This window comes from Pholis gunnellus (assembly GCF_910591455.1).
Source record: "Pholis gunnellus genome assembly, chromosome: 13".
In the NCBI taxonomy this organism is placed as follows: Eukaryota; Metazoa; Chordata; class Actinopteri; order Perciformes; family Pholidae; genus Pholis; species Pholis gunnellus.
The window spans coordinates 23,082,812-23,108,501 of record NC_136540.1 but is presented as its reverse complement, the minus strand read 5'-3'; the positions used below and the strand labels follow the sequence as shown (position 1 = coordinate 23,108,501).

Here is a 25,690-nt window from a genome sequence, read left to right as displayed (position 1 = left end):
GGCTTCTTGCTCCTATCTCGTCACCAACCCGCCTTCCCCTTACTCACCTCGGACGATGAGCTGGCTCTGGTGCTCCACGGCGGCGGCCTGGTTGCGCGCGATGCAGGTGTAGTTGCCGTTGTGCATCAGCGTGAGGTTGGAGACACGCAGGGAGCTGGTAAAGTCTATGTTGTCGATGGTGACGCCCAGGCTGGCCGGGATGGGCCGACCGTCCTTCTGCCAGGTGATGAAGACAGGTTGGTCGCCGGACATGACCACGCAGGGGATGAAGACTCGCTGGCCGATGGAAAACCGAGGGAACTCAAATGGGTGGATGGTAGGTGGAACTGGGGATGAGACATTCAAATTAAAATGCGTCACAGGAGTTTGACCTCGGGCCTGTCGGTTACATACCTACAATGTAGGTTTAACAACTGAATTTTCTGTGTAGGCTATTTTGTTTTTTTCACAATCTATTGATCTTTTAGTTTTTAAAAACGTGGCTGATGTGGTCACTGCATCTTCAATCATTTCTTTCTTGTATGGTGTAATGCCATTGATAAGCACTGTTACTTATGTCATACGTACATAAAAAAAGACGATGTCTAAATATGTACACGGCATGGCTAAACGACCTAATAAAGCGTTGTCATAGCAACTCATTAGTCACAATTCTCTCTTTATCACCTAGTTAGTTCCCGATATTAAAACATCACGCTGTGACTTTGCAGGAACGAGAACAAATATTTTAATACCTCTACAAACGTGAAGCGGCTGAATTCTCACTCAAACAACATGTAACCTTCTCTCTCACTGTCTTTCGCTCTCTGGGGACACCGTAGCCAACGTGAGAACCAGACGCTTTGGAAAATTAATGATTTAAAATAACATTGGAATAAGCTGCACTTCAGCGCTTATTTAATTCACAACAAAATAGGCATAATAGGCTCCTGGGGATTCCCTCTCGGCAGCGCTGGAATGCTGAGCAGCCGAGAGGCAAATTAGCCGAGGCGGAATGGCGGTATAGCTTTGTCTACGCTGTGTGCCCCCCCCGTCTCGCACACTTGTTAGCACGTCAAGACCCGCCACAGAGAGAGGGTGGGGGGGGGGGGGGGGGGGGGGGGGTTGCCCATCCCGACATTTCAAATCATGCAGCGTCATTGAAGAAAGAAAGCCATCTGAGGTTATCATCATCCAGGCTCAGCTCAGCACCGCTGCATATTCAGATGAGCCCCGGATAAGCTGGCTGGGATGATGGAGATGGTGCTTCGCTATCGGTGATGTGAGTGTGTTTTCATTACAGGCCGTGGAATACAAATATCACTCTGCATATCTGTGTTGTCTGCGACAAGGAAATGTTTAGATACTAAGGTGATGGCTTTAATGTATCTTTTAAATGCGATGAGCTGCATGTACGCCAGATGGAAAGACACGGGGTCAGTGTGCAGACTGATGAAGAGATTCCGTCTTAGCATCCAAGAGATTAATGATGGAGTAAACATGAACGTACTGCTGTATGATTCCGTGTGTATTTACATCTCAAATAAATGGCCTAAGCTGCTTACTTGACACTTCAGGTTGATAATAATCCTGATGGAGTACCCATGATTACACACAGCTACGGCACCTAAATCTTGTGCTATTTTTCTTAAAATAAAGTCCCGGCTTAATATCCAGTGTTGAGTCATGAACTGTAACTGACAGATCAGACAGAGGTTCATACCTTTCACAGTAACATAGACGCTCTGGTGTGTGGAGAGCTGTGGCTGCACCAGCACGTTACATGTGTATTCGCCTTCATCCACATCCTTCTGCACGTCAAACAGCTTCAGGGTGCCGTTGTTCTCGAAGGCCCGCTGGCGGTGGTTGTATGGCAGCAAATTGGAGTCCTTGTACCACTTGATGGAGTAGTATGGGTAGCCAATGACGCGGCAGTGGATGTACATGTCCCGCCCAGCGATGGCAGTGAGATTTTTCATTGGTCTGATGCTGGCAGGCCCTTGAAGGACACATTGGAGAGACAACTCTCTTAAAATGATTTTGAGGCAGGGGGGGTGCTCAAAAAGACAGCTGTGCTGTGTTGTGTGTGTTTTCAGGACACCACAAACATGCCGCTAACGTGCCTTGATTCATTCCGACAGCAAGAAATCAAAACGTAGCCAAAACGTAGCCTATTTAGGAGATCCAGACCGCCTGACTAAAAAATTCCTCATGGTAAGTCATAGAAAAAGCAAATCATCCCCAGTGGACCCGTTCTGCTCTTCATATCACATGATGCTTTTTGCCTTATGAGAACCAGGGACTCGTGTACCCTTCTATTTGAGCCTATAGTGAATATTACCTTGCGCTGCCACCTCTTCGGTGCCGGCTGTGATTGCCTCTGACAAGCATTAGAGTGGAATGGTCCCTCTCTCCACTCATGAAGCTATTATCAAAACCATTACTCATGTTGCCAGTTTTCGCACACACTTGTGAAAAACCAACAGAATAACCAATGGGCTTCCATAGCTCAGTGTCTATCAGGGAAATGGACTATTAGGCTTCTCTTTAAAGCACTATAGAAGACAGTTTAACTAGGCTCCGTAGTGTACTTTGAGCACAAGCATATCCTGGGTTGCTACTCTCTTTAGCACGATTAAGGAGCCAACGATGTGAGAAACAGTCATTACACTTTCTCTGCAATGGCACCTGTGGAGATTTATCTTCATTGCTTGGCTGCATTCGGCATCCACGGACCCTCGCTTAAGGGCTAGAGGATCGCCCTATTTAGCCTTACAACATGCAAGAGTGAACACAATCAAATTAAACCAATCAGTGCACAGAAAGTGCCATTCCCTCTCTGCAATATAGAAATACTAATAGCCTTGAAAGCAAGTGCAGAAAGCTTGAGCGTATTACCGCTACATGACAACAAGTAACCCAGCCAACCATGTCCCTGTAGAGAGCAGATAGCACTACAGTCATACACTGGAGCTAACACTAAATCACCCTAATGGCGTCCCAATATAAAGCTATCAGCAGGTGTTGGGTAGGATGCGGGGCATTAGAAAAGTTAATGCTGACAGCAGTGACTGATGATAAGAGGAGCCAGTGCAGGAGGCTGTAAAAGGATCTGCTGTATTCTGAGCACTGAAGCTACAATATCAAGTTTCTAAATGGAAAAACTAGCAGCGCATCCGATGACTAAAAATAAAAACTAATTGTCAGATTTAGTCAGGCCTTCTCGCTACATCTGCACATCCCAGGCACTTTAAACATAGCCAATTCAAAACCAAATAAATCAAGACACGTTGATGTGTATATGTGATGGTGTGTTGGAAGAGTTGATCTGACAAGCACCTCTTACGTTTATTCGCGCCTGGTAGGAAACTGTCCCGGCCGAGTTGTTGCAGATGCAGCGATACACCCCTCCGTCGGGCACCTGGGTCTGGCTGATGTTGAGATGGCTGACCACGTGGCCCTCGGCGTTGGTGTAGTGGGAGATGCGGTGGCGGCTGTCCCGCACCACGGGTTCGTCGTCCAGGGTCCACGTTACCCGGGGCTCCGGCGTGCCCTTCACAGTGCACGACAGCGACACAAACTCGTTGATGTTGTAGACCTTTTCGCTGAATGAAGCCAGAATCTTGGGGGTGCCATCTGGGTAGTGGAAGGAGACACACATGGTAATGTGACATTTATAGGACTTATTTAATAGTTAGGGCTGTACCGAATATTTCAAAGCATAATTCATAATGTTGACATTCAACTTCTAAATAAAAATGTAAATGCTGCAGAACTGTCTATTCATTCTGTTTAAATCCAGTATTTCTGCACAGTTTCATATAAATATCAGGCTAAACTAAGTATTATTAGTATTGTACTATTTGTAGAATTAGATTCCTGAGTAAGATCGTTTCTGACTTGAGTGATCCAAACGTTTCTAATAACTCCAGAGCGTTTTAAAGTCCAAAAGTGAATTATTTCTTTCACTGCAGTCAAACATGCGTTTGTTCCCCCTGCTTGCTGCACACAAAGGGAGCCGGCACACGGAGCAGCAATCTAACAGCACCATTCATTCTAAATATTTGATTCTATTTTTTTAGGGCGATGACGTCATCACACACAACGGCAAACATTCAAAGCTTCATCAGAAAACCTCAATAGAAGATTCACGTTTTGAAAGGAAATATATTGGGTACAGCCCTAACAATAGATCCTTTTATAAATGAGAATCTATTCAGGATTTTTTTTCATTGCAATACATTCATGTCCGCTGCATAAAAAGCTAAATCAGAGTGTAAAGCAGATTAATAGAGCTCCTTTCTCTGGCTCCACAGCTTCATTGATTATCAATATTCTCCTTACATTGGTGTGGTCATGGGAGGCAGACACTGCAGCAACCCAGGTTGTGTAACAATATGCAAGCCTCTTTCAGAAAATCTAATAAAGCCGAGCTGTACTGCGGCACTGCAGGGCAGTACCACATACTGTCTGGATTTGAACATGAACACACAGTTTGGATTCACACGTTCATACACAAATACATGTACACGCAACAAAAAGACATTATACATATAAAGTACTGTATGATTACTGTGCTCCCACCCTCACATCTCCAGTAAGATCACTGTGAATTCTGACCTTCCAGTATGACTTGGACAAAGTCCTGGGCCGATATCTTGCCGTGTCTGGCGAAACACTGATAGGCTCCTCCATCGCTTTTGGCCATACCACCCATGACCAGGTTCTCCCTGTTTTGGCCTGTCATGCGAACGCTGTTACTGGGGTAGATGAGCTCTCCGTTGCGGTACCAGGATAACTGGTACTCCTCGGAGCCGGTTACACTGCACGACAGTGAAACCTGGCTTCCCACGCTGCCCTTCACCTTCCGCGGGTTCACCACGACCTTCAGGGGCTCTGTAGGTTAGGAATTGTTGGTATTATTTGTTTTCTGTCGTTTAAACAAGATGTCATTAGTTTGCCAGTGAAAGATTCAAAATGCTACGTGTAGAACCATACAAATCTGAAGCAGCATCTTTAGCTTCCTAGCTTGTCAGTGTTTTGAGGCATTATACCACTAATAAAAAATAAACCCAAATGACGTATCACCAGCCCATAATATTGACCTTTTACCAGCAGCCTGCCGACCACCTCAGCATTGCCGTAGCCATTCCAGACCTCACACACATACGTCCCTGTGTCGCTGGACTGCGCTCTCTCTATCAACAGGCCTGTCACACTCTGTCTGAAGCGAGTGTCGGGCTCCAGCGGCCGGTTGTCCTTCAGCCAGCGGTATTTGGGAGCGGGGTGACCGGAGGCCTTGCAGGGCAACTCCACACGATGAGACGCCATCACCTCGCGCCGCTCAAAGCTGTCCAGGATGTGTGGTGCTGAGTTGGTGGGGTCTGCATGGGGAAAATAGGGTGTAGTAGAGGTTTGAGTTATTTTTGTTGTCATTTCTGACCAATTTCCAAACCCTAGTTCTGATGCCCATCAAGTTATATGGGGAGTTGGGCAAGTGGGTCTGAAATCTACTTCCCCAAAGTACATTTTGTCTTGCCCCTATACAAATTGCTTTATTTATCAGTGGTTAACAAATAACAATAAAGAAAGTTAATTACAGTAATTGGCATGTTAAATCTTTATTGAATTCAATTCTCTCAAACTTGCGGCAAACTGCGCCAAACATTGTTGGAGTTTTGACCACATCCTCTCTAACACGAGCCAACTAAAGTCCTGTTTCTAGGTTCATTGATGTGCTTGCTTGCGCATCACCGCCATTTTCCCACGAGGGCCCGATCGGTACTGTGCATGTTCAACGCTCAGCAGAGATGAGAAGGAACAAGATTGGCTCACTTCATCATCAGCTGCAGAAAAAACAATCAATGTCATAATGTTTCCCCGCTTGACCGATCTGGTGAGTATCTAGGTTTACTAGGCTGATGTGGCCTTTTACTTGCCCTGGGCAACCCTTATTGTTGAGCCCTGTTTCTGTGTTTTTATTTACTCACATAACACAGGTTTATGGCTCAAAGCTAATATGTATTGTGTGTGTCTAATGTTTCATGGTTATCATGGTGGCGGAGCGGGTAAAGGGGAACGAACTCTTGTTATATTGTGAGTTTCAATGTGTTCAGGTATGGTATCCCCAGAATTTACGAAGAGCTAAAAGTAACTTTAAAATTGTTGTTTCAATAGTTATTTTGATCAAAATCTTTAATTTCACTTGGTGGGATGTCCTACAGAGATGCATGGTCAAAATTGAAGACTATTATATTAACTTTTAGTCCTGATTAAAAGCTCCAAAAACACTGGATCCTACAATTCACATAATGCAACTGAATCTCTTCTTTGTTTCGACCCTCCCTTGTCTTTCGGTAGTCTGAAACCCAGTCCGAGATGACCACGATGACACATTTCACATTTTCACAGGTTGAATAGTACCCGTCCCGACAAGTGAACTGATCTTCATGTGTAAAATCTGTCCCTTTAAATGTTCGGGGTAAGGAGGGCGATCTTCTGTCCTCAAGCCGTCCCCACAAACTGTGTTGGCACGGTTCTGATGACCTTTATCACATGTCATCTCCTCTTTAATTCATGAGCTTTTCCTGTCACTCTCCATTCTATTCACTATATCTACATTTGTTTTTCACAAGCACAGATTTATTTCCATATGGTCCTCTGTCGCTTTGCACTATCTTTGAAACCAAACAAAATCAACAGTTGAACTAAAAGCTAAATGAAACCAAAGAAAAGAGAATAAAATAAAGAACTTGATAAGCAGATAGATTTAACTACATGTCAGGACGTGATGTTGTTGCTGATGTACAACATGAACATAGATTGCTGTTCTTCTTACCTGAGACAATGAGGCGGGCACTATTGCTCTGTCGGGTCTCTCCTGTGTACCGGTGGCGTGTCATACACCTGTAGTTGTACAGCCCGTCCTCCATTTGCACGTCGAGGATATACAGGGCTCCCGTGGATGTGATGAGAAACCGTGACACTGCAAATAAGTAAATAAACAAAACATATGAAGTCGCTGCACATTATCCATGTATTGTGCAATTTTAAACAGCTGCAGTACGGGTCTTAAAGTAACAATGAAACCAAAGCAACGTTTTTAAATGACAGTCCTCTGAACGTTGTTACTGCCTGTGGGCCAATCGGCACCAAATATGTCACCTTTATGTGAGCTGTATATTGCCTCTGGTCAATCAGTGTAGTGGTGAACATTTTGGAAAAGCGATCTGTAGCGTACAGATTCTCTACAAGACAGATGTCTTTGAGAGCGTCTACTGCCTGCAGACGGAACCTTCTTGAACAGAGTGCAGGATCCATCATTTGTTCTCATTTAATTAGTCCCCACTGACGACCCGCTCATCTTAATTGTCTGGTGCAACAGGACTTTAGTGTAGTGTGCATATTTACTTTTGTATAAAAGAATTTCCACTAAAAAAACATACATCTTCCCACTGATGAAGGCAGACCACTCCGGACCGAACAGTAACTCAAACGTCACCTTGTCCTGACCTGTAATCGAACCCCCACAATCAGTGAATGTAGTCCTGCACATGCCTGCTTGTGTCTCCATGTTTTTACCAAAAGTGGCGTCTGAAACCCTGCGCGTGTGACTCATGAAAGGAACAAACAAAAGGATCAGTTGCCTCCGGATTTCATCCCAGGAGACGTTTTTACAACAAATAATACTCTACAATCACACTGTGTGTATTCATTCTAACTGGAATCACTACCTTACGCATTCCAAAAGACGATATAGAAAAATCCAATTTTGAAGTCTCTTAGCAAATATTTGCAAGTCAAGTGAGGTGCGTAGCTCTGTGTGGTTGTAGTCACCAAACATCTGCTGCAGCCCATTTAGCTCAGCAGATGCGTCACTGAGCATTGAGGCTCAGTGACGGCTGTGTGTTGTGTAGCAGTGTAACACAGCTCGTTATCATGTAGCTCATCGCTCTCTCCTCTCTCTGTCTCGGGGGAAACTGTCTGTCTGTCCCCCCCCCCCCCCCCGCTCCATCAAAAAGTGCAGGGAGCCGGGGATCACAGAGCGCTTTGATAAGGCACGGCAGCGCAGGTCGGATGTGCTAATATCATGCTAATATTATGCTAATTTGCGTGAACACATGGAGGTAGAGAGAGGTAGTCGGTGTTTATGAGGAGTGATGTGCGCTGTAGCCGGTGGCTGCCGGGGGTATTTTTATGTCACAGATGATGGAGAAGCCAATCTGAGACAGGGATCAAACGGGGCAGCCGTACGGTGGGGGATTCTGGTAGAGATATCATAATGCACACTTTATGGGTTGTTGAATTATTCTCATTTAGTCCCGTCATGACAGTTTAACACTGCTGGTACAGGCCCTTGCACAGTGCATGAAATGGAATTACCACCTCATGGTTGTAAGCCTCCACCAAACCAGTCGTGCTGCAGTTTACATCCATCTCTGTCGCAAATGTCATCACTTTATCATTTTAACCTATTGGGCATTTGTCTGAAATTGTCATAATTAGCATAAGAATGTTTATGTTATGGTCCAAAAACGTGTTTTGAGAAGTCACTGTGACCTTTGACCACCAAATTCGAGTCCAAGTGAACGTTTTATGCCACATTTGAAGAAATTCCCTCCAGGAGTTCCTGAGATATCTGCTTTAGGAGACAGGACAGACAGGTAACCCCTAAAACATACGGCCTCCAGCCGGAACATAATGAAAAAAGGTGTTAATTGCAATCTATGATCTTTGTGTTTATCTGCAACATCTCAACAATAAACAAATCATCATTACTGCAAACACGATCAAAATGATATTTGGTGACTATTCGCCTCTACATTCATGCTTTGAATATCACAAGGAATCTGTTCTGCACATCGATAGTTGTGGTAGGATTTGCACCAAAAAGAGAAAAAAGGATCTTTGAGCTTTGAGCTACAAACAGCGGATAAAGCGAACGACAGAAAACGACTTCCAACATGTTTACAGATCCCAGTAATGGTGCAATAAGAAAGGATGAATGAGAGCACGGGGAGAAAACAGAGAAGGAGAGGGAGGAATACACAGAGGAGGGTGGTGAGGATGCTATTGTGAGCAAGTGATGACCTAGTTAGAAATGAGAGACCATGGATTTGATATCCTGAAGGTTTTTTTTTCAGCTTGAGGTCGAGGTACTCGAGTGTGTGACCTACCACCATATAACCACAGACAAGCAAGAACATTACCACATTTTTTATTTTGTTGGTTGCATATGCAGTTCATTTTGAGGCGAGGAAGAAATTCAGAGAAAGCAGATATCAAAGGGAAAAGCAAAGCAGGCTGTCTTTTTCCTTCCCCCCCATCTTCTTCCCCCTTCTTCTCCCTCTGAAAGTTGTCCGGCATCAGACGTTGACAAGGCAGGCTTATGAATGAGAGCAGCTTTCATTAGAACAGACTGTCTGTCACTGTGACAAAAGACCAGGGCTGGGAGAGTACGCCTGTGTTTTAAATGCACGTTAAAACAGACACACAAGCTCACGTGTGTACATGCATACCGTGTGCCTGTTTGTCTCTTGTCTACCGAGCAAATCAAACTGGATCTGGTCAGAGGATGACAGGTAGGCATATATTGATATTAAAATGGCAATCTTCACTATAATAACTGTGTAATATGCTATCCAGGAATAGTAGAAAATAGGTTGTATTTGCTTTCTTTTGAAGAATAAAATTAGAAGTATTTACACTACTTTTAGAGTTGAGACCGGGAGAAAGTTAATAATCTGTTGTTGTTTTTACACTTTGTTTTTTGGGATGTAATTTATGAATTTGTGAGCTTTAGCAGTGGACTATTTACTTTTGGCGATGCTAGCTGTTTCCTCTGATTTCCGGTCTTTATGCTAAGCTAATCGATCTGTCTCCTGGTGTCAGCTTCATATTTAGTGTGAAAACACGAGAGAGGAAAGAAAACGTGCATGTTTGCGCAAAATCGCAACAGTGTGGAGCATCAGTCTGTTTGTTCAGAGTAACTACTCAGCTCCTTAGAATAGAGTTTGACACCTTACACTTTTGCTATGCCCAAGTAAAGCAGCATCTTGGAACTGTTTTTCCTTCTTCCTTCACTGTGAAAATACAGAACATCATCCTCGAGCGTTTGAACCTTGACGATTGCCACGACATCATCTCAAGAAATCTTGTACAGCTCCTGGGTGCTGTCTGCTGTACATCTAGAAATTTAGCAGAGACTCTTGTGTTTAGAATGCTACAAATCTGAAATGTTAAACGACCCCATTTCAAAAAACGGTGAGTAGATTTTGCACCTTACAGTTTGAAATCACTGCTGTGCATCTTTTCAGCAGGAGGTGAATTGACATGTGAGTAAAAGATGTTTCTGTATTAAGACCATTGCAATGATAACAGAAGGTGCTGGTGGTTAGTGTTCATTTAAAATCTAAACTCTTGTAATTGATTATAGTCTTGATTCTGGATGAGATTTCTTTCTTCCCAGAGCCAGCTCTTGCTCCCTCCCAAACAAACACAATTGATTGCTTTACGCAGAGACACAGGCCTACAGAGCTGTGTTGTATTTGCATGTCCTTGTACAGTAAGCTGAGGGCATTTTCTGCGTATGCTCGGACCACTGCAGTCATCTCGAATCCCACTGGCTTGTGTGTGTATATTAAAGTCTTTGTGTGAGCGAACATGTGTGTCTCTCTGCGTGCATGCGAGTGAGTGTGAGTGTGTCCATGCAGCACGCTGCTGCATGGAGGAATGGTCAATAATAACGATCGAAGGCTTTTCCCTGCTCCTCTCTGCTCCACCTACTGCATACTAACACCGCCTGAGACACAGCCTCCGCTGTTCTCGCAATGCGTTGGTGGGTGTGTGTGTTAACATGCTAGACACATGAGCAGGCGTTTGTGTCCACACCTGGAGTAAGCCCCTTTCCCACAGGACAAAAAGCCCACGAACACATCTGCTTTTTGTCTTCAGTGACAATCGGCGTTCATTGCACGACAAATGACTCTGCAGTAGTTACAGCTGTTTATCGGCTGGAGATCCCATCGCCAGTGATGGAGACATGACACCCGGGTGGACACGCTCATTTTCGTCCCTTTTCCGGTGTGATGCTATGTGACGCGTATTGAAATGAATATAATGAATAAAATCAACCGGGATTTGGACAATTATTATACTCTATTAACGTAGAAAGCCTACATTTGATATGCTCTCCTTAAAGCCACCAGACTCCAGTCAGAACACATTTCACCCATCGAACAAACCGTGTGTTGGGGAATTTATGTGTAAATTTAAATGTCGATTGACTGAATCAAAAATCCTAAAGGCCTTAAGGGAGCCAACACAAAGTGATACGAGGTGTTGTCTCTATGGTTTTGAAGCACGAGTAACCTTTGAACTGCAGTGATTATACCTGTGTCTTGGTGTCCTTGTATTGTATTGTATTTATTTGTTGTTGAATGCGTTTGTCTTTTCTTTCTCTTTTATATGGACTGATGTGTCTGAAATAAAGTTGAATATAAACCGGAAATAAATAAAACACAACTTATCAAAACCATCTTTGTCTGTTCGTCTTTCCACTGTTCACACTATCACCAGCTCTGGTTTGAGAGTTTGAAAGAGAGACTAAATCAGTAACAGAAGAAGAAGAAATAACTGCTGTTACATGTTCATTGTTTACTAACCCTGCGTCAGTGACTTCAAATGAGACACAGCAGGAAAAAAACCCCCAGTAAGACCAGTGCAACAGCTCGGTATATACTCGCAATGGAAAAGGAGTCTTTCGGCTATTTAGAGCGAGCGTTCCTGTGTTTAAAAACACGGCATACGCAAGCAAATTTGGGTGGGATAAGGGTATTAGTGTATATTTCTGAAACTATGGCTTCACTTCATCCCAGGTGGCCTCACTGAACTGTGGGTCGTCTCCTCTTCCCTTCCTCGGGGCCCGCCCAGCTGCTTTGGCATCGACTGTGCCACACAACACAAGTCCCTTTCTGTGGCTCCACCACACTCAATAGCTACAATTAATCCACACATAAGCCACACTGAGCCTGCTAGTGGTCTCTTTGTATATTCAAATGGGGATCGGCTCAACCGTTTTTTTTACTGAAACCTCTGAGACATAATAGAAACACGGAGAAAAGGCAGAATCATATCCGTATTACAATACTATTGTATGATTCTAGTTTGCACTGGTGTGGAGGTGCTGCCACTGGACACGCAGGTTTATCCTGTGACAAGGACTTAAGAGAGAAGGATTCCCGATAAGGTCGAACACGACGACACGCGGTGACATTGAGCACTTTGACCGGCGCTCGCCGGGGCGACCATCTGCTCCAAAACGGGCTGAGAAAGTTAACTCGGTTAGCCTGAGTCATTTCAATATTCCTATAATTGAGACATGAGTGGTGGAAAGATGAGATGGGAGGAGGGAGAGATGAGAGAGAAAGCAGGCAGCAGAGAGAGAGAGAGAACAAAAACAAAGGATCAAGAGGGAAAGAGCACCTCTGGGATACAACCGCTCTCTGTCATCTGAAATGACTTACAAATTAGCTTACAGCTATGCGCTCCCAGTGAAGGCAAAAAAAAAAGAAAAGAAGACAACTTTCATATGCTAATTCAGATCATGGCTAGGCAGAGTAATTATCAAAAGAAAACCTGTCAGCCCTGTCTGTCTGACAGATCTCAACAGGAACCCGTTAGCTCTGTCTGCTGTCTTCTTCAAATCAAACATACGATGACTAACGGGAGCGTACTCAAACCAAACGTGTGTATCTTCGCATCTCTGCATGCGGCACAATCCTCGAAGTATAATATTCTAACACTATGCTGTTAAAAACACGCAAACGTTGGGACACATAGTACAGATGAGACAAATTATTTTCCCCCGCGACCTTGAACACCTCAACCTGAGGAACTCCGACCTATCAACGCCGACGGTCTGGACGCCACTTACAGGAAAACCCACGGAGTCAGCTAAACAATGCTGATCATTCTTTTTTTTTTTTTTTTAAATGTGCTTCCTCATCACTCTGCTGGCAGTGTCCCCGCTGTGCGAGTGTCTTGGAGTGTATTAGTGAGCGTAGAGTGGTCCCCTGGAGACAGCCGGGGCCTACGGTGTCACCGTAACCTTGGAACGGTCAAAGGCAAAACAGCTTGACAAAAAAATGAATGAATAAAGATAATGCACGCTGCTCATACAGTGCAGTTGCACATTAACAAAGAAACACCTTTCTGTATCTAGAATACTTGTTTTACTTGAGGTGATACAGCATCTCCTGCTCAGTTTAACAGAGAGGAGCATCTGCATGGTTATCTATTAATATGATCACAAAGGGGAACAAATATATAAAAATAACAAACTGGCTGATGATGACTGTTTTTTTGTTTTGTAACAGTTACAAATGTAACACCTGAATTTGTGAAATGCGCCGTCAAATGGAATTCACCGGCAGTGAGTAATAATAAGTGTATGATGAGGCCGGGAGGAGCCCGTGTTGTAATTAGGCTCGCTCAGAGTTATTGGCAGAGTGACTCCGCTCGGATCGGGCTGGGATAAGCATCTCCGTGGAGAGGGGGGATCCCACCAATTTAGAGCCCCTCTAATAAAAACCATTTGTCATTCCTACAGGAGGCACACTGACAGCTGCTGAGGGTTGGCATGGCAACGCACGGGGCCACCATTCGCTTACCAAGCAATATTCCCAGCACTGTAAATGGTGGAGAGGTAGAAAAACACACACTCACACGTATACTGTCCAGTCAAATGTTTCAATGCTTACACATGCAATAAATACTGTATATGAATTTTTGATTATTATACTTTTGATCCTCATAACTGTATGTCTCACCTTAAAAATGCTACCTTGTTTGCAAAAACGCGTTCTGTAGGAATTCTATCAATTACTTATTCTTCATGTATATTTGCAATTTACTTCCATAATATTGTCTGTACTCATGTTATTTGACATCTATTGCACGTCTGTTCTTTCTGGAAGAGGGAATCCTCTTCTATTGTTATTCCTGATTGCGCTTATTTTTTTCCTGGAGTTTTTTTTTAAATGCCATAAATCTTGCTCTCCCTTCCAAAAATAACCGTCTGCAGTACATTTGCAGTACACCCCATACAAGTACGCAAATTCAGGAACACACACACACACACCAAGTGCCTGCCCTAATTTCTCATCACACCTGGACTACAGACTGGAAGCAGCCTATCTGGGGTCCGGACCCCTATCTGCTCGCTACGGAGTCGAGTCAGAGAAGAAGGCTGAGAATTTGTTCTAATCAGCGGCAGCATCCCTCTGCTCATTAACTAGACACACGCTAGCCTGAGGCTAACGGCCTCATATGTCAACCACAGATAAAGATGTCATCTTCTGCTTGACTGAATAAACCGCTATTAAAACTAGATGCAAATGGACGCTGAACGATATTCAAATCAGGAGGCAACAGGGAAGCTTAAACCCTGAGGCGCTTTGGCCTCGACGGTGCCCCACATTCCTCTGTCGTGTTAAAAGGAAGAGAGATTTTAGATACTGTCGGTCTCCGGAGTGATGTTCTACGAGACATCCCAGATCACTGCGAAACGATACCAGAAGGAGATGAATAACAATTCAGTAATGATTCATGGTAGATGTTATGGAACATCGGGACATGTTTTCTATATTAGACTCCGTGGTGAAAGTGCTTTTAAAGATTGTTGGACCCTCATCTTGGAGTGAGCTACAGAGACATTTTAAACTGGATTATTTTATAGTGATGCAAGTTTTTTAAATCATTTAAGAACTGAATGAACGTGTCTTGACAACACATTCTCCCGCTTGGTCAGTGCTCCTAAGCTTCAAACTATGACGTTCTATGTCCCCCTCAGTTTTGGACGTGTCAGGGACGGTGTGTCAGTTTGCACTCTTTACACACATGGTGTCTCTTCAAAATGAACTGCCGTCTCCACAGAAAGTCAGGTTTAGGCAACAAAACCACTCGGGTTTAGGAAAGTTTAGTTTTGCACCAAAGTCCCGTGTTTGTTTTATAGTTTTGGACGACAACTGGTCATCTGTTTAAGGTTCAACATTTAAAGGGCAGAAGTGTCAGACTCCTTTTCAGCTCAGGTTTTGCTTGAGACTAGATATTGGACGTACCAGGGACACCTGCAAAGTCAATCCCATATGAGCGCCACAGTAGACGGTTCTTAAACCAAGGATCAAAATCGGTGCAGCAGAACCAGAGACGTCATCCTTTTTATTCCACGCTTGGCGGCTGACAGACCGGGTGTGTTATGCTAGTCGCTGCTAATCAGCAGCTAGCTTTAGGCAGAGATGAGGAGCTACTGGTAAGCCCACTGCTCCACACTCCTACACCCACATTTTCAAATTTGTAGTTTTTTTGCACCCAACCGATGCCGCCTCAAGTTTCCACTATGCAGAAGTATTCCCCGACACCCGTAAACTTGGATGTGTAATATCGGTTCCGCTTTAAAGTCATTGTCAGCAGCTTCATGTGTGACGGCTCCTGACTAGAACTCCATCTCATCAAACAGACTCAAACAATGGACGCTGGAAGAATGGGGTTTATTTGTACGGGACTTATTTGACATACTATGACAGGATGTCTCTATTCTCCACGGTTTTGAGGCAGCTGTGTGAGCACTTTTTTTTTTTTTTTTTTTTTTTTTTTTACCAGACAAATGTTTGTCTGCTGAAGTAAAAAATGAGGGAAATCTCCACCTGCAATAGCTTTCAAATCTGCACCTGTGTGTGTTTCTATCAGGTGTGTGTGTGTGTGTGTGTGGCTGCATGTGCGCTGTAATTAGCCAGTACTGGAGTCGAGCTATTAAACCCCCGATGGTTGTGTGTTTACAATGCTATCATTGGCCTCTCTCTGGCCAACACTAAATGAAGCAGTGTTGAGCCTCAGCTGTATAATCATGAATATTCATCTCTCTGTCTGTGAGAACCTCTGTGTGTGTGTGTGTGTGTGTGTGTGTGTGTGTGTGTGTGTGTGTGTGTGTGCTGCACTGGCAGGCATTAAGGAAGCTATTACTATCTACTCAATCACAATCCATCACTTTGTCTGGATGATAAGTCAAGCTGACAACAATTCTTCTTATCGCCAAAACCCAAACAAAACAGCCTTTGATTCGGGAGCGAAGCCCGTATCCAGTCCTGCAGCTTTCCACTTCAAAAGAGCACCGTGGCAGGTCAGGGTTATCTTAGTGGATCCCCTACAGTCTGTTCTCAATATTTTGTTTGATAACACACACACACACACACACACACACCCTTAATGCTTCCCCTTTCACTCATGCTCGATGAAAGCTCAGGATTAAATAAAAAAAAAAAAAAAGAAAACTTGAATACCACCTGGGAAAGACAAGCGTCGACCGCATCCAACAGCAGCACAAGCTCAGAAACGGCGAGGGCCATTTTCAACGCAAAGACATTGCGGTTTTCACTCAAACGTATGCGTCTCACTGCGGTTGTTAATTATGTTCCCTGCGCGAGAACACGGCGAGCCTTCGAGCCCCTCGCTAAACTGTGATAACTGTGAGTGGAAAGGAGTTTCCTCCCATAGCGCCATTCCCATGGGAACTTCATGGCACCACATTCCCGCACTATGGAAAGGGCCTTAAATACAGTGCTCATTGGTGTTTCATGGTAATTTGTGCTGGCAAGTGGAGCGGGCGATGGCGCTCTGTGAGTAAAGCAGAGGGGGCAAGAGGAGGATTAGATAATCAAACAGTGTGCCACTTTAAATAATCTCTGGCTCCTCTGGGGGAGGTGAGACTTAAAGCCGAAGCCCTTCTGATTTAATTGTCTGATTTCCCCGTCATTACGGTTGAGGGCCTCGGTAATTCAGGCTTATTAAATATTCAGCAGCCACGCTGAGGAAGGGGAGGGAACGGAGGGAGAAGGATGAAGCCGGAGAGGAGCGAGAGAAAGAGAGTGGGAGGAAGTTGCGGCGAGACGAGGCCTGTGTGCACTGCTTGACGAAGATTCAGACAGAGATGTACTTTGATCCACACTGTGAAGAAAGACCCCTGTTTTATTTATTAAGGAAGCCTGAACAGGGGATGTTTTTTTTGCAGATAATGACTGGTTGTCTTCACATCGTCGGTGTAGATTTGGGCAGATTTTGGGGCAATGTCAAGGCGCTACTGAACCGTAGGATGGCGTCATTTTAACTGTTGCCAGGTTTGTCCGTTTCCTGTATGAAGGCTACTTTAATAAAGAGAAAAAGAGCGAGGAATACCACCTCAATGGCCTGGTAACCCTCAGGCCGGACAGGCTGTTAGCTATAGCTGCAACACTGGGAGCATGTCTGTGAGATGAACAACGGTAAACTTTACAGTTCAAATGTATCAATATTATAGAACTTTAAAGAATCACTCTGTTGGATATAATCGTGCATTAGCAAATCCTTGTTCATTTTAACATCAACCCACTTTATCATTGGGATTAAATGTTCCAATAAAAGCAAAAGATGGAGGACATTAGGTCCTTGTTTTAAGAAGAGCCAAAGTGGAAGAAACAGCGTGGGTTTGACATCATCAACATGTGTAGCCATCATGTTTATTAAACGCCATCGCCCTCTCCTCCCCTTGTTCAAGTGTGGATCAGGATTTATGAATTATTACGACGTGGACATTATCCGTATGCAACGTCTGCCACAGCATTCCCAGTAGACACATCGGTTTGTGAATGTCATTTTATCAGCTTAATCCTGGTAGCAGCAGCTTGACCAGCAGCACAGACACACAGCAACACACATGGTCTACATGTAGTCAATGCTTTGGGTTTTTGCTGTGGATCTGTCAGTATGTTCACTATTTCATCTCTTGAGTTGTGCATCACTGCGCTGAACGAGGCGACAGAGCTACAGAATCTCAGCTGAGGTTATGAAAGGCCTCACTGGACACAGTCAAGTACAACTCAATAACATAGAACATCGCATGCAAGTACATTTTAAATAATAATTCAAGTATCCACTTAACAATTACAAAATAAAACACAATCAAACGTATGTCATCATGTAAGCACTATTGCAACTGTGCATATTGGTTGAACGAGAAAAATCAACCTAGCACATTAACGCAGTTATATAAAAATACTAGAGTAAATCATTCAACTTTTATTTATGTGTACAGTTTTTGTCACTTTCAAAAGCTCAATAAACAACAAAGCAAAAGATAAAAAGCAACAAAAAACATGTTTAAAACTATTTTAGTTAAATTGCACAAAAAAAAGAAGAAGAGAAGAAGAAGAAGAAGAAGAAGAAAGAAGAAGAAGAAAAGACGACAGAAGAAGAAGAAGAAGAAGAAGAAAAAGAAGAAGAAGAAGAAGAAGAAGAAGAAGAAAAGAAGAAGAAGAAGAAGAAGAAGAAGAAGAAGAAGAAGAAGAAGAAGAAGAAGAAGAAAAAGAAGAAGAAGAAGAAGAAAAAGAAGAAGAAGAAGAAGAAGAAGAAGAAGAAGAAGAAGAAAAAGAAGAAGAAGAAGAAGAAGAAGAAGAAAAAAAGAAGAAGAAAAAGAAGAAGAAAAAAAGAAGAAGAAGAAGAAAGAAAAAAAAAAAAGAAGAAGAAGAAGAAGAAGAAGAAGAAGAAGAAGAAGAAGAAAAAGAAGAAGAAGAAGAAGAAGAAGAAGAAGAAGAAGAAGAAGAAGAAGAAGAAGAAAGAAGAAAAAGAAGAAGAAGAAGAAAAAGAAGAAGAAGAAGAAGAAGAAGAAGAAGAAGAAGAAGAAGAAGAAGAAGAAGACGACTCTCGTGGTTAAAATGAAATGTTTTTGTGTCAAATCTAAAGGAGAAACCAGACTCCACTGACAGACATGATGAGTGGAGCTCTCCGTGGTGCTGAACTCTGCTGCGGAGCAACAGACCAACTCAAACAGGAAGCTGGAACCACCTCAAACACAAACTCACCGAGGACAATCAGGACTTTGCATGGACAGGATACAGACAGTTCAATTAAACATGAAGTCTCTTTTAAAGACAATTTGAGAAAAACCCATCTCTGCTCTGTATTAAACTGACAGTGCTGATCTATTAATGGTTCTAACTGTTATTTTACGTACTAATGGAACTAGTCTGAAGAATCCAGACAGGTTAAAACCACTCTGACATGCTGTGGGTATGAAAGTCGACAAATGAAAAGACTGTAAAACCACATTATAGTGATTATGTAGAAGGAAGTGACGAGACGGAGTGCAGCTCTCTAATGAGTCACCCTGTCTGATCGTGGCCCCGGAGCTGCAGCCTCCATCCACAACATTACAGAAACTACATCTTGACATGACATTTTCTCTTGTATTCGGTCCATTAAACCCTTTTTATGTCATAAAATTAGAATCATAGTCTGCGAGCGAAATCAGTTCACTAACCTCATATGCAAATCAGCTTGTTTAAAGAGTTTAGTTTGAATCAAGAGACATTATCCAGGTCCTAACATACTAGTGCATTACTACAGTCTAATTTATTAAAACACATACAACTATATATATTATCAAAAATACTTATGATGGAGCTGGTTGAGGTGGAGCTAAGTCGCACAATTGGATAAAGTGCTGGGTAGCCTCACGGTATTGTCACTTATTTCACCTGATTAGACCTTTTCTCAACACCTCTCTCTCACTGTCCTCTTATTTTGGTGCGGGAGAAGTTGCAACTTGAGCATTCTTATACAAGGAGTTTCATATCCCTGATTTAAATCCCAACATACTGCAGCTTTGCACAACTCCAACCTGCAGGTCCATTCAGCCACGATGAAAAAAAGACACCTGTGTGGGTGTATGCAGGGGCGTAAATCTAATCTAGTGGATCATATCTTAGAAGTTGACTGTATATTTTGCATTACAAATATTATTTAATACGAATATAAATCAAGAAATAAATAATTATTGTATTTTCAGATCATTTTATTTATTTGTATATCTTTTTTTTTTTTAAATGAGAGAACACAAAACATCACCAATACCACCATTCTCTATCCATCCCATATAAACCCAATTTGAAAAAAGTAATTCAGTTCATTGTTACATCCTTTCAAGAGGCCCTCTGGCTGAATGGTCACAGCCCTATGGTGATGTCATTGATGTACAGATGTCCATGTCACTGCTCAGCATCTCCCCAGTAAGCAATGCTCAGGATGCAATGGGGAGGTAACTCGTGTGATCTGGGTCAAAATGCATTCAAAATGTTTACATATGTTAAAGCCGTGTAGGAAATTGGGGCATTTACAACATTTTTGGGGGGCACTTAAAATAAATGAGTAATTAGTGCACAGAGTTGTTTTTATGTGAAATGAGCCCAGATTAAAAATCATACACTAATCAACACCTTGTGCCAACATCAGTAAATGAAAAGCATACAGTTGCTGTTTCAAAGAGAAGTGTGCAATCATCTGTATGTGTAGAGAATAGCAGGTATACGTGAGGGAGAAAGCAGAACACAGTTCTAACTGTTCTAGCCTTCATATATGAAGAGTGCAATCGTTTATAGAAAGTTCTGGAAATAACTGCAGTTCAAATATTTAGCATGCTTCATTTTATCCACAAATTGAACCCTGCTAACATTTGGAGCATGGCTGAAATAAAACTGCATCATTGGTTAGTACTGAAAAATGTCGTTCTAGATTTGGGAGTTAAAAACTCAACTTGGTGCATTGAGCTTAGTAACGTTAGTCAACGTTGCCACATAAGAAGGCAACTTTCTTTACCATCTTATTTGCTTGGGGCGGCGTTGGTAACGGCCCAGAACATATTATACTGTTGTTATTACTGTTACATTAACAGGAAAGCAGCATATTAATGTAACTGTATGAGGTGAAGCTAATTCTAGCTGTTTTATATACTGTTGGCCGGTTTAATTTACTGTATTACAACGCATTGTGTTTTAAATGCTGATTACAAATGGTTATTTGCAAAGTAAATATAGCTGACGGATAAAGGGAATAAAAGTATAAAGTAGCAGAACATTTAAATACTCAAGGAAAGTACAAGTACCTCCGAACTGGATTTAATTACAACACTTGAGTAAATGTACTTCATAAACATTCCACCAGTGGTAAACAATGATAAATGCAAACCCTGTGACTGACTCACACACTTAAAGTACAATTTGTTTGCTTTCACCAAACCCTTAAAATAATAACAATGTGTAAGTTTATTTCACTATTACTCAGAAAAAAGATGCAAAGCGAGAGAGCAAGACAGAGAGGAGAGAGATTAAGGCGTCTCAAAAACAACTGATTATCAAGCTTATTATGATGTTTGTACAAACTGCTGCCTGGTTTACCTGCTTCAACATGTTTCTGCTTAATGAAGATGACAACCTGTAGTTGCAAAACAGCCATTATTTATGAGGATCCTCTGGAACATCAATTACATATACATGTCGGAGTAATTATGGTTGCAGATGTAAACTGATAAACAATTCTTGGCAGACAACGCATAACGAATGTACTGGAAAATTAGCAAATAAAAATGTGTTCTCCATGAGAGATTGAGGAAGGTTCCTGGCCGGCCTGCGAGCACACACTCCTCTCTCAGCAGCACTGGCCTTTTGACCAACTTCTGTGGCAACATTTAGATTGCAAGGTTGTTTCTCTGAGGCCAACATTCATTTGTTTAGTCCAGCTGGATATTTACGGCAATGCAGATTTAGAGGAATCTCACATTCAGACACAAAGACCTGGTGAACGTCAGTGTTCTAAATCTGTTCAGGGTGATTCAGACAGCTTTGTAGGTTTGAACAAATAAAAGATGAAGACAATCAATTTGGCCATAATCTAATAATAATAATAATTAAATGAAAAATGTCAAGTATTGTAATAAGTAAAAAAAAAGTCCTAATCAGGGCTTGACAGTAAGGGTTCTCAGTTTAAAAAATAAAAAAATAGTCATTTGACATTTATCTGCATAGTGTTGAGTCCTGTTGATCAGAGTAAATTGAGCCAAAGGGCTTCAGGCTACCGGAGTGATATTGTACAAGAACGCAACAAATAGGACGACTACATCATGTTAGCTACATTCAAAGAGGACGGCCAAAGCTGAACGCATATCAGCTGACTGACATCAGCGATATGAGACTCCACACCGTTTATCCCTTTTACATCTCCAGAGGAGAGGATGGAGACACGCCCCTCGTTTACAGGACCACTGCACCGCCACGTAATCGAATTCCCACGGCGGCCTCCACCTTTTCTGTAATGGCTCAAAATCACAATACAAAAAATATCTTTCCTTCCCTTCATGTCATGGCTTTTCAATTTCATCCCCTCCCCTCCCCGTCTCTGTCACCGTCCCCTCTGTCTCCTTGCTTTTCATCTTTTTCCTTTTTTTTCCTCCTTGGTGTTTCCCTTCCCTCCAGCTCCCCCTCCCCCCTCGCTCTCTCCCCGCAGAGCATTAGCTTGCAGTGGTCAGGCCGCTTGACAGCTGCTCCACCTGAAGAATATCAATCAATGTTGCTGTGGAGACAGAATCAGGCTCCCCCCTCCTTTATTTTCCAGCCCTCTTTTTTCCTTTCCCGTCGTCTTAGTGGTTGATCGTGGACCCAGCGTGAGCCCTCGTTTGTTTGTTTCTCCACAGTTGCGAATGGATCACGGAGCTCACACAGGGTGCGAATATCTAGATACCATTTAAGATCTTGAGCTGATCTATTACATCAGAATACGTTGGCACCTCTCGCTGCTAATTTATTTGAGGTGTGACTAATTGAGCTGCGGATGCGAACCCCTACGATGTCTCAGACTATCACTCCAGATGAGCCGGGCAGACAGGCGTGGGATGGAAGTGTCTATCACTGCTAACACATGACAGAGGAGTGAGCACTGTACAAATCATGCTGCTCAATATAGGACCACAATCAAAGCGCTACTAATCACCATTAAGGACTCCTTTGTTCATCCATGAAGAAAAAAAACTCTGTGCCGAAATACTTTTTGAAATTTCTGTTATATTTTATCAAATATTTAGCATTTGGTTGTTAGTAGGAATCCAGTAAGAAAAATACAAATCCTACTATTTTCCAAATCGGTTGTGATTACATCACCTAGCAACAATTCCTCCTGGATGGCCAAACTGTCAGGAGACCAATCACACTCTTCCCTCTAATTGCTCCAATCTACTTCCCATACGGCACACACTCCCCACTCTGAGCCTGTCCCCAAACATGGCCCCAACCCTGCTGCTACACATAACACTAAGCAGCGAAATGACTCCCCACAGACCCATCGTCAGTGGCACTAGTGCCAGGCCCGCCAGCGGAGGGTTAAGTAAATATTGGGCAAAGCAGCTGCTCTCAGAGTGCCGTCGTCTGCCTGTGTTGCTGCCTGGTCCCAGCCTGGTATAAATCACACACAGCAATTAGTGCCACGCTGTCCCACTGCCCTCGTTAAACAAGCCTGCCCGCTGACTGAGCCCATGCACATCAGACACATGCCTGCATGGGCGGAGGAAGGAGGGACAGACGGGTGGATGGATGGACACTCAGGAGAAGGGTCGGTGTTTTAAAGAATTTGACTTTTAAGACCAGCGTTTTTAACATTAACCAGTGGGGCTCTCTGGTGCTACGATGCAATCACGCCAACAAAAAAAAAGAGTCTACAGCCAGAATAGCAGCTCTGACAGCTGTGCTTTTGTCATTAGTTCAGGTATTTGGTCATAAACCAAAGTAATAAACAAAGTAAAATGCTCTGTGCCAATCAATCTTGTAGATGAAAAGAAAATACTCAACGTATGCCCTTGCAACTGCTTGTGTGATATTTTATGAAAAGTTACTCCTACAAAAGCCAGCAACACGTGTTGATTCCTGCTCGTGAAATGCAGTCAGTCTTTTCAAAATGAACTTCTGTCTTTACGTGAAACAACTCAGTTAGGTTTAAGCAAAAAAAAAAGACTTGGTTAGGTTTAGGAAAAGATTGTCGTTTGGGTTAAAATAACCTTGGAAGTGCCGTAAGTATGTTACGCAAGTAACGTGACAAATAAATCAACGTTGACTTCTCTTTTCACACAAACAGCAGTCTCCTGGCTGAAAGATCACTGGTTGTTGGATCCAACCACCTCCACTCCCGCCTGCACTGTGCCGGCTTCAGCGGCCTTTATACTTCCTCTTTCATGATTACATGGATAACATACGAAATAATGGAGTATATTCCGTAGGTATAGCTATGAATGCAGGATGAAGCCAGCTTGAAATACTTCAATGAGTACAGGTAAGTACTGGTGGTACTACTTGGACTATAAGGGGATCATATAAGTCAATAAGATACGTAGTCTAAGTACCATGGACATTTTTACCAAATGACATGACAAATTACCAATAGCTGTTTAGATCTGTCAGTCTGGACCACAGTGGTTGATTGGCAGAACAATAGACTGGTCTTCCTTAGAATCATATAGCGGCTAAAACTCTATTATGTATTTTCACTGTGTTTCCCAACCTAATGTAGCACGTCTAAAGAACTGCAATTTTAAACAAGTGGCGTTATGACAAATCTCGATCACTGGAAATCCACTGCTACCTGGACTTGCGCATTAGAGATGATGAAACATAGGTCGGGACCTTGGTGGGGAACTCATTCTGTAGCAACAGCTGGGTGAATTGTTCTATTAGCTACTCAGATAAGATGAGGATGAAAAGATGAGACCATGACAATCAGCAATTGACCATATCACTAGCTGTTAACGGAACACAACAGAAACGTTCATATGACTATGACTGTATCTTCAGTTCAAGGCTTAGGACGTCTGTGTTTTTTACTCTCGATAAAGAAAAAGGAGAAGTTGAAGGATAACTGAATCCAACAGCAGGTGATTCTTCCATGGTTACCTTTTCTTTTTTTTAGACCCATTAAGGTGTGTGCAGCCTTCATTCAGGAGAAGAGTGGTGTCTGGCAAGAGATCAACTGTGCAATTAAAAGCATTAGTGTGTGGGCAGAGTGGCTGCACTTTGTTTCGGAAAAAAAACTTTCAAATGAGCGCGCTCAAAATGAAACTTGACCGAATCAGGAAGTGTCTTCTGAGACAACAGGAACGCGCAGCGAGGGAGCCAAAGAGAGGGACAAAGACACGCTTGGGCAGGTGCAGCAGCTGTGACACTAAATGGATCAGGATTTTCAATGATACTGTCTGTTTTTACCTTAAATGTAACCACATCATTAAGGTATATGTTTCCTCTGAGCTGTGATACCATTTAATAAACTAAATAAATTGATAAAACAGTGATCGGTGGAGAGGATCTCTTCACTTGACAATGATCGCGCACAGATCATGGGCTGTGCCTTTCCAGTTAATGCCTCATTTGCATATTAAACAACATTTCAGAGAACTCGTAATGCAAAAAAGAATTGTCTTAATGTAAGTAATCAACTGGGGAATGTCCACAGTGATATCTTTGTGTTATATTTCTAACCCTATCCACACGTCTGCCCTAAAGAGCAAGTGCTCCCTGCTAGTCTTATTTAGCGTATATGAATAAAACAGCATGAACCAATGACGGTCTAATTTATGATGCATGCTCTGAAAAGTGATAATCAGTGATCACTGAGCTGATTTTTTAGAATCCATCAACTGTGATCTAAAATAGCCAATTAAACCTTCAATATAATTTAGCCGACAACAGCTCGTGAAAGGACTAAAACAGCGTCTGGTGAGAGGAGAAATAGCCATCAGCACCCCTATTACCATATTGCTCTAAATTACCACCATCACCAGGGGAACATTTAACATGCCACCACCCAGTGTGGT

The 25,690-nt window shown here is 42.8% G+C and overlaps 1 protein-coding gene across 2 annotated transcripts in view; it reads right to left on the bottom strand.

Annotated features, from left to right (window-relative positions):
- LOC306704555 (cell adhesion molecule DSCAM-like) overlaps nt 1-25,690 on the bottom strand; it is a gene marked incomplete at both ends in the record, with an annotated part of 90,338 nt that overhangs the window by 26,071 nt on the left and 38,577 nt on the right. For both annotated transcript variants that reach the window (XM_079170953.1, XM_079170954.1), the window contains 6 exons: nt 48-326; nt 1,703-1,978; nt 3,319-3,615; nt 4,600-4,875; nt 5,085-5,363; nt 6,818-6,964. In XM_079170953.1, the coding sequence (XP_079027079.1) occupies nt 48-326; nt 1,703-1,978; nt 3,319-3,615; nt 4,600-4,875; nt 5,085-5,363; nt 6,818-6,964 (1,554 nt within the window). The remainder of the gene's footprint in view (nt 1-47; nt 327-1,702; nt 1,979-3,318; nt 3,616-4,599; nt 4,876-5,084; nt 5,364-6,817; nt 6,965-25,690) is intronic.